The sequence below is a fragment of the Rattus rattus genome, chromosome 3 (assembly GCF_011064425.1).
Source record: "Rattus rattus isolate New Zealand chromosome 3, Rrattus_CSIRO_v1, whole genome shotgun sequence".
In the NCBI taxonomy this organism is placed as follows: domain Eukaryota; kingdom Metazoa; phylum Chordata; class Mammalia; order Rodentia; family Muridae; genus Rattus; species Rattus rattus.
The window spans coordinates 69,076,692-69,090,554 of record NC_046156.1 but is presented as its reverse complement, the minus strand read 5'-3'; the positions used below and the strand labels follow the sequence as shown (position 1 = coordinate 69,090,554).

General features: G+C 41.3%; 1 protein-coding gene across 4 annotated transcripts in view; it reads right to left on the bottom strand.

Moving 5' to 3' along the window:
- Positions 1–13,863, bottom strand: part of Arfip1 (ADP ribosylation factor interacting protein 1) — an 83,150-nt gene that overhangs the window by 9,727 nt on the left and 59,560 nt on the right. For 3 of the 4 annotated variants that reach the window (XM_032898163.1, XM_032898160.1, XM_032898161.1), the window contains 2 exons: positions 12,614–12,771; positions 7,282–7,495 (listed from right to left, as the gene is read on the bottom strand). In XM_032898163.1, coding sequence (XP_032754054.1) covers positions 7,297–7,495; positions 12,614–12,771 — 357 coding nt within the window. In that variant the 3' untranslated portion in view covers positions 7,282–7,296. Of the gene's footprint in view, positions 1–7,281; positions 7,496–12,613; positions 12,772–13,863 lie in introns of those variants that run through there. The other variant, XM_032898164.1, reaches the window with a different exon arrangement.

The window sequence follows — 13,863 nt, the reverse complement described above, 5'->3', positions numbered from 1 at the left end:
ACATGATGGTTCTAGGTATGGCGGAGGGAAAGTTTTATTATAGATATGGAGAGAGCAGAGCCAGAGGCAGGGACCCTGAGCTATGTGAGGAGAGGGGGAGAGGGGAACCAGGCGCAGCAGCCAGGAGGACCAAAGGAACAGAGAGTGGGTAACCAAAGCGTTGGTAAGATATATGGGTAAAGGAATGCTCACAGGATCCAAATGTAGGCAGGTCACATCTGGACACTGTCAACAGGTCCTGCTGTGCTCAGCATCACACACGCTTCTCCCACCTCTATCATTTAATCTCACTTGACCTATGTGAGTGAACACATCAAGTACTCACATTCCAGTTGTGAAAGCAATTACACAGCTGATCACTGGCATGGATACTAAGACACTAACAGACTGGCACTCTTTTGTTTGACAATAAGAAAAACATTCCAAGAATATGCTTTTAGAGTGCTCCTCTAACACTCATAAAATCCCGGGTTCAATCCCTAGTTCCACACAACCTGGGCTGGTGCCACTCAAGAGGTGAAGGCAGGACACTCACCAAGGGACACTGTCAAGTAACTGCTGAGTTTGAGGTGGCATCTGTGGCTAGTACATCCTAGGTAACCACAGTCATGTGCCTTAATCTCTGGCACAATCGTTTTAAACTCTGAGGTCTGCAGCTTAGCACAAGACCCAGGCTCCAGATCCTAGCACTAGAGGAAAACCAAACTAAGTAAGCCAGATGTGGCATTCCCCCGAACGTACTCGGGGTGAGCAAGCCAAACATGGTCCTCCAAGTTTGCCAACCTCAGTTCCTAATGCTGTGTTTTCCCTGCAGTTGTCTGGGTATGCCAAGTCAGAGCCACAGTGAGTGTGTGTACAAAACAAACACTTTGTAGTTTCCATGCATTCTTTCCTCTGCTCAACCATTTTATTTAGCCCTCTGAATTTTTCTCTGAAAAATAAAATTTATAATCCATACATGAAGTAAGATGGTAATAATGGATTAGAAAAGAAATAATACACTTAGTATTAAGAAAGAACTTCTACACTAGGGAAAGAGTTCAGTGGCAAAGCGCCTGCCTAGCATGAATAGCAACAAGGAAATCCCTGACAAGAAGGTTACTATTTTATGCAAAATACTCTGAGAATAAACGACTATTGTTATATCAACCTCAGACTCGGAATAACCGATTTATTTACAAGAATAGCTGATTTTTTAAATGTGCATTTTTTTTTTTGCCATTGAACACCCTATCCAAAATCCAGTCTATCTTTCTCTGACCACCCGACATCTTTTAAGTCATTAAAATATAAACGAATGAAACAAACCAGGATTTGATGGTCATAGCTAATTAACAGTATCTTAAGGTAAGAGTAATTTTACCTTTCTTAAAATCAAATAAGCCCCTAATTTTAGACTTATACCCTAAATGGTTTTATTGGATGATTTCAAACATTTAATCCTACCCCCAACATATTCATAGCTTTAAAATACCTGCCATTTGCCTTCTCTTTCCTAGTGCTGAGTTCTAGTATCTAGGGCTCAAGCACACTAGACAAGCTCTACCCTTAGCTACACTCCAGCCCCAGAGTGACCTCGAACCATCTATCTCACACTCTCGGTGGTTCCAGCACACAAGAACTGTGTAAAACAAATGAGCTGCTCGAGCCAATCTGCTTCTCTAGACCAACAAGAAGCACAGACGGACAGTCAGAGCCAGTGTTTGAAGCCAGTGGGCCAGGCTTGATGGCACGGGGAAGAATACACACGTTGTAGTGAATGCTTGAACCATCACTGAACGTCATGAAGGCTTAAAGGGCTCAGTACCTATTTTCACGGACTATGCAGTCACCAGAAATGTTGGTTTTCATTCTTTTTACTAAAGTGGCCTATATTTTGCTTTGAGACTTGAAAGAACAAATGGCGGATAAACAAGCTGCTTTAGGTCATGAACCTCAAACAACATTATTTAAAGGTCTAAAAGAAGAAATGATGAGAGGTGAAACACTCTAAGAACCTAGTTAACTCGGTCTTCACTGCTATGAACAAACAATGAAGGCCACATCTGAGATTAACACGATTGTGTAAGTTAAAGGCAAGTAACTACGTCATGGATGGGGAGGGAAGGCAGAAACATACATTCTTACTGAGGGAGAATAACAAATTCAAATATGACCTCAGTATTAGGGGAGGCACACATACAGAAGTGTACAACAGTGCACACTTGCAGCAAGAGAAAAACGAGGGAAATGAAGGGACACGGGAAGAGAAAGACACCCTTCTCTCACCTGGTTTGTGTAACCAAGTCTAGGAGATCTCTCACAACATGAAAGGGAATGCATACTGTGCTCCTACAGGCCAGAGCCTGTGTCATCTGATCTTACGCATCAGTGCGGTGTCCAACCCTGAGCAATGCACCACAGACTTACCTCGCAATTTCATTTATGAGAAGACAATTCTTTATGATAAGCAGACCACTTTATATTTTTACTTAATTTTTAACCTTTGCGTAATCTTCTAACCTACTTATAGATTATATTCTTTGAGCAATGTAACTTCAAAGATAACAAAATTGTTAGGACACTCAAGATGTGCCCCTCTTTCCTGACAATCCCACACACAAGTAGTCTTACCTCTTAAGTTTCCCTGCCATCCCAGGCCTAATAAAATCCAAGGTGTTTGCTTCTTTTATCTTTGACAATCACACTTGATATCGTGGCTCCCTTCAGCCCTGAACTTCATTTTGTTTGTCTGAGAGATGGTCTCACTGGAGCTCAGACTAGTCTTTGGGTATGTGGTGTAGTGATGGGTCCTCATGCCTCTCAAGCCTCAAATGCTGGAATTGCAATCTTTTGTTAATCTTTTCTCCTCCAGTGCTAGGGACTGAGTTTACGCTAGGCAAGCACTCTGTGCAAAGTTCTGGCCCTGAAATTATTCTCTGCGGTGTAATAATTAAGGTCCAGCTTTATCAGAGTGCTGGTCCCAAGGGCAAGCTCCTCAGCTAGAGGCTTAGTGACTCTCTCTGCTGCCACTCAGATACCGATCCATTCTGTTTGCCAAAGCACAGCAAGGCTATCCTAAGAACATACTGCAAACACCTTGACTTTTAAAACAGAGCAAAGAGCCTATCTTATGGCCAGCCTCACTTTTTGTTAAAATTTTAAAAAGGAGCCACAAAAGTACTAACACTAAGACCTAATAGCACTGCCACAGACTGAGCGTTCCATACAGGACTTTCTGCCCTGATTTTATGGACTATTCTAGCAACTCACTATTTGGCTTCTCATTTTAGGAGTAGTTGGTGGGGTGTAACTCAACTGCAGGTGCTTGCCACTGAGAACTGTCACCACGGAAAACTACAAGCCAGAGAACTAGGACAAACCACCCCAGCCCCACAGAAAACTCCAAAACCAGGCCCTTCAACCATCGTACTGTACACAGCTACACTCAGGACGCTGTTCTTAACGTCAGCACACACTGAACAAACAAACAAACAAACAAGCACTGCATTGTGTTTTGTTAAAATCCAATTCCTAAACAGATTGTTTACATCTGTGTAACACTGAGCAATTAATTCAGAAAGAGTTTACTAGAAGAACCAAATTGAACTGAAAGCTGTTGAGGCAAACTGTCTGTTCCTTTTGTTCTTGTTATTAAAAATAAAAAGGGTAAATGTTGTTAAATCAAACAGTGCTGCAAAGTTCTCTCATAGATCCAAGTCCTTTTTGTTTTGCTTTGTTGTTGTTTTTTTGAGATAAGCTTTCTCTGCATAGCTCTGGCTATCCCATAATTCTCTCTATAGACCAGACTGGCCTTGAACTCACAGAAATCCGCCTGCCTCTGCTTCCCAAGTGCTGGGATAAAAGGCATGCGCCGCCACCTCCTGGAGCAAAGTCTTAAATTATAGATAATGCTTATAAGTAACAGTTTGACAATATCTCATAATTTTAAACCATTAAGTAAAAAGGATAAAAGACCACTCTGAAATCTAGCTGACAGTAACCATCCTGCTATGGCTTGAATACTGTGCCCCCTCAAATTCATTTCAAAATCCTCAACCCAGGGGAGGACATAAGTGGTGTTTGGTCTCAAGTCTTCATTAATAAATTAATGTCCTTCTAAAAGAGGCCTTAGACCCCTTCCTCTTCCTGCTGGGTAAAGGTACAGCAAGAAAGAGGCCACCTATGAGCCAGAGGAAGGTTCTCACTAGACACCAGACTGTCTTTACCTCAGATCTCCAACTCTCTAGAGACACGAGAAACATATTTTATATTTATGATATGTATATATGGTACTTTGTTCTAGCAGCTTCGAAACACTAAGACAATATTCTCAGAACACAAAATCCATGAGAACAGGGATAATTTTCTATTATATTTTATAATAAAAAGGAAATACAGACTGATATTAATCTCCAGTAATGCCCAGACCTTTGTTATCGAATCCAAACTCTGAACATACAACAGCCAACTTCCTACCGTCTCCCTTCAATATCCCATCCTTACTTAAAGAGAAGATCCACCTGCACCCTTATCCCATCCCTGTTATGCCACCACAGAAATGCCCCTCTGTGACACGTGACAGCTGGGCTCAAGCCATTCAGCAGTCCACTTGGTGATAAGATTTCTTACAAGATGGTAAATATCTACTTTGTTTTTTAAACTAATTAATGCTTGAGACATGGTCTCTACACCACATTGGCTGGCACTTGCTCCCTAGACCATACTGGCCTCGAACTCTCAGGTGCTCCTGCTTCTGCTTCCTCAGTGCCGGGATTAAGGCGCACACCACCACATCTAGTCTATTTGCGACCAACTTACTGTTACTCCCTACATGATAATGTTTTCAGTGCTTACAAAAAAATGCGTTAATAAGATCCATCTGACTGGCATTTAAAATTTAGAAGTAACACCCAAGGCAACAGGGGAGGAGTTTACCTCCACTAGAAAGACAGGGCATCAAGTGGAGGGATGGAGTTGCCATCCCACAGTCAGAAACTCTAACCCAGAATTGTCCCTGTCTAAAAGAACTACAGGGATAAAAATGGTGAAGAGACTGAGGGAAAGGAGGTCCAGTGACAGGCCCAACTTGGGGTCCACCTCAAGGATAGACTCCAAGACTTGACACTATTACCGATGTTATGGTGTCCTTACAGACAGGAGCCTAGCAGGGCTGTCCTCTGAGAGACCCAACAAGCAGCTGACTGAGAGAGAGGCTGACACTTACACCCAATCAATGGACTGAAGTCAGGGCCCCTGTGTTGAATTAGGGAAAGGCTGGAAGAAACTGAGGAGGAGGGTGACTCCATGGGAAGCCCAGCAGTTTCAACTGACTTGGATGCCCGAGATCTCTCAGACACTGAACCAACAACCAGGCAGCATACACTAGCTGATATGAGCCCCTGACACATATACAGCAGAGGATGCCTGGTCTAGCCTCAGTGACAGAAGATGTGCCTAACCCTCGAGAGACTTGAAGCCCCAGGGAGAAGGGAGGCCTGGTGGGAGAAGGGGGTGATGGGCCCATCATTTTGGAGATGGGGGTAAGGAGGGGGAGATGGGATGAGGAACTGTGGGAGGGATGGCTGGGAGGGGAATAACAACTGACTGTAAAAAAAAAATCACAGTAATAAAAACAATTTAGAAATGACTTAGCTGGCTACAAGTTATCAACATGCATATTACTGTGGAATGTGGCTCTTCTAAGAGATATATCAGTGATAATGTCAACAAATATGTAAATATTGATATAATAACATCCATCAAATACTAAAAAACATAACTGATTAATAGATCTGAGACTGAAATGAACATAGTCTTCTAAACCTTAACTAATGAATGCTTTAAAAGGCTGTGCTACTTCAATCATGTTGGGCAATCTCTATCAGTGTATTGCTTCCAGGTGAGTATTTTCATTCACACTCTCTTTAGAAATGGAATAACATTTCTAGAGATGGTAGAACCCAAAGAAATGTTATTTCTGCAAATATTATGGTAGCTACAGGCTTAAAGAAAACAAGAAGATAATAATTTAATATAGCTCTTTGATGTCATGAGGGAGCGTATAAATATTAGTTTTCTAGAAGTAAATAAAAATAATTGCTACAGTTTAAATCTGTCCCCAAAGGACCATGTGTTAAAGGCCTGGCTGCCAGCCTATGGCCCTCTGGGAGCTAGTAGAATCTTGAAGTGTGGCCAAGGCCAGGCACAGGGCACACCCCTGCTTAGCTAAAAACTCAAGAGCAGAGCTAAACATGAACACAAGGCCAGCTCTTTTTTATCTACTAAACACTGTCTTAAAAATAAAAACTACGGCTGGGTGTGGTGTTGTACGCAGAGGCACTCCGATCTCTGTGAATCTGAGGCCAGCCTGGTCTACACAGCAAGTTCCAGGACAGCGACAGCTACAGTCACCAAACAGCAAAGCAGAATAAAAACCAAACCTTCCACAAACACAGGAAGAAACACCAAAGCCACCCGGCCTAGTGAGGAAACAGGGCTGCCCTGAGTGCCACGGGTAAGCAGTTTTGTCTGACACATGCTCCTGTGAGGACACACCCTATTACTGAGACCTCTGCAACTGTGAACCAGACCAACCTTTTCACTTTACAATGGGCTGTCCCAAGAATAGGCCACAGTGACAACTGACTGACGGACTGCACGCCAGTTATCCAAGGCTGCCTGGAAGCAAGTATGGTTGAAGGCCTGTTGGGTTTCAGAGGATGCAGACAGCATAGGAAGAGGAACTGTTTCCCTGAAAGATCCAGTCACAGGACAGAGCAACACCTAGTTGTACCATGATTGTTATTGGTTCTCTCATTTACAACTACAATCGTCCACAGAAAACTAAGAAGAGGTGTCAAACTCAAGAACTGATCCTTCACACAAAGGAAAACTCAAGGGCCGAGAACACAGCTCAGTAGTAGACCACTCACCTACCCAGCATGCCCAGGGCTGGGATCCAATCCCCAGCACCACCCAACAAAAGCACACAATAAAACCAGGACCAGCCTGCTTCCTAATGCAGAGATTATAGGCATGGGCCACTAAACTTGATAACAGCTCCATTTTTTAACTAAAGTCCTTGCTTTCCAGCATCAACCTAAAGATCAAAGTTGAACACAAGACTTTTTTACCCACCCAGTTGTTATATATGAGAGCATGACTCAGTATGGTTGATGAATCTTGTAACAGAAATTATGTTATCTAAACTCAAATTAGTTATGAACCAAATTCCTTCATGCGATTGTCATGAAAAAGTTATTAGAAACAAATCATTTCTGCGAATTTAACTATTTTAAAATCCATGAAAAGCTATCAGAAAACAAAGAATAAATTTACCTTATTTTCCTCAAGAAATTTCAATTTGACAGAAACATCACTGCGCATTTTGTCATATTTTTCCTTGTGTATTTGGAACAGATGCTGTGACTGCTCAATTTTTGGCAGAGTGTTTGCATCACGAGGTCCAAGATTCAGTTCTTCCAAATCAGTGCGATATGCATCGTATTCAATTCTGAAAAGAAGAATAAATAATCTCACAGCAGCAAACACTGGGGCAGTCAAGAGATGGACTAGAAACAAGAGTCTCGCATTAATACTCAAACCCCACACACAGTCTACATTTGATGCTTTAAATCATTATTTCCCTAAACATAAAGAGCTATCAAGACACAAAGGGCTGGGGGGACCTCGGCGCTAGAGTGCTTTAGAATGTGTGCGACTCTAGGGCTTTGTTCTCCAGCACTGTAAAATATGTGCATGCACACATGCATGAGTGAACAGGGAGAAGCTGCTTCTTAAGATCATCTACTATTTCCCAAACTTAAATATTACTGGATAAAATTTTCAACATTTAGCAAATATTTAAATAAAAAAGTCAACCTCAACAGATGTCAAACCAAGTTCAAAGTAGTTATCAATCCTTAACGTGAACTGATTACTAATGAGACAAAATTGGTAAGGCCAGCGGACTTAGAATGCCTAGCAAAACTGCTAAGTCACTGAGAGTTACCAACGTACGTATGCTCTTTAAAATGTTCTCATCACTGTGTGTAAATAATACTGTCACTGCAGACACTACTGCTGCAACCTGTCATGAATGCAGACAATCGCTAACAAGCTACGTTATATCTGGGGCTACTTTACACTGAGTCTTGGAAAGCCCCCGTGTACTTTTTACAATCATCATATTCCAACAGACACTGGTCACAGTTCAGTGTTTGACAGGCACATATGACAGTACAATGCTAGATGGATTGTGGTCACAGTAGCATTTAGACTGTGAAAATGACACCTCCTGTAGACACTGTGGCCTGGTTCTGTGAGGTGCTCTGCCTTAATGATTCTACAACAGCTCCTCCACCAAGCTCACTCTGCGACCTCTCAGCAGCTACATGGCACCTCTGCCATAGCCCTGTGGAGTAAAGTGCTGCCATGGGAAGCAGACCTTCTCAGCTGCTCTAGCATTCTGTACTCTGTAGAAAGCAAGTGCCCTCTAATTCAGTAAAAAAGAAAGTCTATGTGCTACAGCTAATGGTCTTTATTCAGACATCAAGAGGGAGATTCTTGGAGGGAAGATTTCCTCTATCTTCCACTCCAAGAATGAAGAATATGCTAAGTGATAATCTATATTGTATACCTAACTTGAAAAGGAATATGTTAGTCCCTCACATTCGACCCTACTTTGTCTGCCATTTAATTTGTGGGTTTTTGAGACCGTCTCACTACATAACCCTGGATGTCTTCGAATTCACTATGAGGCCCAGGCTGGCCTTGAATTCAGAGATCGGCCAGCTTCTGCTTCCCAAGTTTTATTACTTTTATGTTTTACTTTTCTCCAGACAAGTTTTCCCTGTGTAGCTCTGGCTGTTCTAAATTCATTCTAAAAACCAGGCTGGCCTCAAAGTCAGATGCCTGTTTGTTCTGCCTCCTGGACAATGGGATTAAAGGCATGTGCCCGGTGCCCGGCATCCAAGCCCTGCTTATTTTTAACCTGCACTAAATTTAACAAACTAGATCTTTCCGGGCCGATGAAGACCACTCATTCGTTCACTAAATGTTGATCCATCCAGCAGTAATCACGTCGGCACCTTCTGTGTTTCAAGTGAGCAGAGCTCATCCTCAAGATGCATGAGAGTACCCGATTGTAACAAAATGGCACAATGCACATCACCATTACAGACAGTGGGCATGACTGGACATTTAAGAAAGTATTTCTGAGGAGAACAAAAATAGGATACAACTGAAGTGTGAAGGACAGTAAAAGAGTATTAGGCAATAAAATTGGTAGGATAACTCCCAAAGAGAAAAGTGTCGGTACTGACATAGACAGTTGAGAATTAAGTCAGTGTATTACAACCCAAAATTAATGCCAGTAATGGAAGGCACTTCAGTCAGGACTGTAGACAGCCCCATGGTCCCTGATAAACAGTTCAGAGGTAAGCCAGCAGGAGCAGTCAGGAAAAAGCCAGTGAAGAGCTGTGCTTTGTCCTGACTTCATTTGTTTAGGATAGAGAGCTGACCCTCTAATGGATCGGAAGGGAGATGGACTGGAGTAGACTAAGAAAATGGGTCAGCCTCAAGACTAAGGGGAATAAGACATGTAAGAACCTGAACGAAGGCAATAAAGACTTAGACAGACAATGGGGTAAGACAAATTTAAACTTGCTAACAAGTTAGTTAAGCCTATGGGTTTTCAGGCCAAACTATCTTTTACTTGCTTTCCTGTCTTCAGTTAGCATTGCATTTTTTTTTTGTTTCTACCTTTTCATCTATGAATGGGAACAATAATTACAACAAAACTTCCTTCCCCTATGTATTATATGATATTGGGCAATAATCAAAACCTTTAGAATGCTTAGATTAAAAAAAGGAAGAGCTAAAAGCAAGCTACAAACAAAAGAGTGGAAGCAAACTAAAGCTGGTGGGATGTCCCACGCGCCCTCTGAAGCTACGTGGCATTTTAAACAGCGGTGCTGGCCGAGATATATGCAGTTATAATATTGACCTTGCATTCTTTAGCCTTGATGCTCATTTTGTAGGTGGCAAAAGCAGAACTTCCCAGCAACACTTCTCTAAGAGCACTCAGTGCCACCCAGGGATGGGCACTCAGTCTTCCAGGGCAAGCCTCAAGATTGCCAGCCTGGGCTTGCTACTCTATGGAAAGCAGGTGTCCGCATGTGAAAAGGTCACAATTGACCGCCTGTTGGTGCTGCTGTGGAGAAACACTGAATGGACTGTTACGAGCAGGCCAGGAAGGACTTGTACACAATGCGTATGAGGGTTAACAGACCACCCAGCATTTGCCTTAATTACCTCTTCTAATGCTGGTCAAATGGATGACCCTTGCCCTAAAAGTCAGTAAATTTGTCAAACAAAAAAGAAACTGCTACTTAAAACTTTGAAGCTTAGCCTCTTCTTCAAAGACTATCCCACAAGAAGCCAATGTCCAAGTATTACTACTAACCAAGTCCTCAGAGAACTGATAAGCAGAAATCAAGCCCCAAGCTAAACTTAAGGAATATGTTAGCATAATTTGAACAAAAAAAGGTGGTTCTGGGATGATATCATTGTCAAGCACACAAATGAGGTTGCCTGAAGGTTTCCTTTAAGTAACTATCCAAAGGTTCCAAATAAGCCAATATACTGCATATACCCTGAGACCTGGTACTCCACTATCCTTCGAGGGTCTCATTAGAAACTGTTTTTCAATTATGAGACATGAAAATTTTATGGTTTTAAAAATTACATTATTGTTTTGTTGTGCTAGGCAAGACACTGTCTCTGAACTACACTTGCAGCCCAAATTTTAGATTAAAAGATAGGAAGCCAAATGGGCATTTGAAGCTACAGGTAAGCAAGCCACTCAATCTCTGTAGACTTACTTTACTCCTCTGTAAATCAAACGCAAGTGCTTCCCGCACTGAGCTGTGCATGGTGGCACCTGCCTGTAGCCTCAGCACGCAGGAGGCAGACAAGTAATTCTTATCTTTGAATCGTCTAGTCTCCTAAGAACTAGAAAAACTGAAAAACAGCTTAAAATGATTAGAGATAGATTATGATAGACAAATTTAGCAGAAACTGACACAGAAGTAAGACAAATTAAGCTTTTACTCCTGTGTGTATGAATGCATGAAAACACGGCTGACGAGAGGATTTCAGCAGACGGGCAGGCCGATCACTGCAGATGCTGTTGACACTCTCCGTGTCAGTGAGGTAAATCTTTAGGAAGACTGCTTCCAATTCTATTTCTCACCACCTGATTTTATCATGTTAATAAATAATTCAAATAAAAAGTAAGTCTTTAGCCTAAATAATCTGCAAACCAGCAACCTCCCGCTTCCCACAGATAGTCTTAGCTGTTACCGTGTCCTTTATTTGAAAGCCAGCAACAATACCACCATTAATATTAAATTGGAAATTACAAACAGCACAGAACAGAAGCACTTCTTGTAACAAAAAAATCAAAAATTAAGTAGTCCACATATCTGGATTTTGACCTACAGAAAGCATAGACAATACGGACTAAGAATAAGCACTCAACCACAAAATGGTGAGACAGATGCTTTCGGAATTCTCACAAGCGCTGCCATTAGCTAGGGTAAGAGGTCAAAAGTTGACTTCTATTCCTACAAGGTAAGACCTGACATCACCTTCAACCACGCTACAGAAATGTATCAGAAAGACAGCATTCCAAGTGCTCAGAGAACATTACCAGAAAATGAGGCTGACAATGAACAACAGTGTCAGGACACGGGAAAATGGACATGGAAGCAAAAGTTGAAAAGTTATCATGGGTGTGGATTTCCTAGAGAATATTTTGAAATATTTAAAATTAGTTATTACTATACATTTTGTTCACTTAGTAAAATCATGAGAGGGATATACATATAAAATAGTACATTTGGAAATCTGTATTATAAACCACCAAGATAAAGGTAAATATTTATGTATAAGGCCAAATGTGCAAACATGTAATGGCGGTTTGAACCTGGGTAAATGAAAATCAAGAGCTGGTATGTGGAAGCAGTGTGCTCACAGTGGGATGCACCAATAATACAGTTACAGGTTCTCATTAGGTCAGATTCCAGACTGTCTACGTGTAGGACAAAGGAGGCTAGAATTGAGAACTCCTCCATTCCCCATCTGTCAGCAAGCAAGGCTGGGGTATGAGTACAGCTCAACTGGACATTCCCGAGGTGAAGTTTTCCAGGCCTTTTGAAAATTACTTCTGAAGAGGTGGCAGCATCAAGCACCTAGGGTGCAGGGTCCATATGCTGATAAAAACTCCTGAGGCTTTACTTGACTTTGGCTCTTGCCTTCTTCAAAACCTTGCTCACCCATTTTGTTCTTTCTGGGAACTAACCTCCAACTTGACATTTGTTTTCTTGGAAAAGAGAGCATTTGCTCTGTGGATATGGTTCTCTCTTTCCACCTCTACATGGTCTCAGTACTGACCCAAACAGGGGGCTCATGCAACAAGCATCCCCGACCTCAGATCTGCCTAACCACCTTTTTTTCTAATACATTATTTATCTTCTCCTATTGGACAGTAAGCTTCTCTTGTTAGGAACCAAACACCTTAAGTAAATACAAGTCACCTGTGAAGCAGACAGCATGAAGTCGTACCCACCTGGCGTTCTCGTACTGTTTTACTGTCATTAGTGTGTCTTCAATTGTTTTATTCACCAAGGTGTTCACGCTAGCAATGAAAAAATTAATGGCCCCAAGAAGAGTCTCTCCATTTTTAGCCAGCAGCTTCTGTGTATCTGCATTATAGCCAAATTCTTCCTAAAACAAAGACGACATCTTAACTGGTCCACTAATCACTGGGCATGACTTAGAAATTGTAAACATATTATCAATGGGAAAATGTTTGGGTTAGAAATCTAGCAACTGAAGTTTTTACTTTTTTCTGCTAATCTTTAAAAATGTAAGAATATAAATCATAGCTAGCTACATAATTACTAAAAGTTTAGTAAACCAAAATTATCATTAGCCCAGACACACAGCTAAATCTAAATAATTCTAAAAGCTAAATTACTTTGTACTATACAGATTATTTTTGTTTCCACATTTTGTTTCTATTACACTGTAAGCACAGCTGTGTGGGAAAATACAGCAGCTTATTAATCAGAGAAGTTAGAACTTTCAGGACCAAATTAGGTAACAATTGGCTAAAACTTTCAGACATAAAATAGATTGCATTCTTTTTTGTGTTTTGATTGAATTTCTTCAACGTATAAATATTGACAAGACACATTTCTTTGTAAACTTATGTGGTCCAGGTGCCTTGCAAGATCAGGTCTATCTGGGCAGAGAGCTGAGAGGTTCACTCAACACCAGCCTCAGCTCATTCTAATAAACCATGTCTCAGCTCAGCCAACATTTCAGACAACTCCTTCATATGTGGCAAGAACAAACTCTTCATGGCCAGCAGTGCAAGCTTCCCAGTCAGAGCAGATTAGTCAGACGCACATCTGACCAAATAAAGTCATCCTATTTTACTGTAAGATGTATCATCCAACGTGAATTCTCCAGTCTGTCATAAAACACTTCAATTTTGGCTATGAAAAAAAGGAGTAACAAAGTTAACTAGAAGATGAGAATTTAATGCAGTGCTATGCTTATAATTACATTTCCAGATGATAAATGATGTAATAATTCAGTAAGTATCAGGAGAGTAAAATTACATTATGCTAAAAACATTTTTCATTTAAGAAAGGTTCATGTGCTTTGCTCCAACTCAGTGTTCTGACCTGTGTAGATGACTCCAAGTGTAGAAACATGTAAGAAGAATAGCGCAGACCTGCAATCCTAACACTCAGAGATGGCACAATACAGGTGCTCCAAAGTCAAGCACACTGACGCTATAGGGCAAGA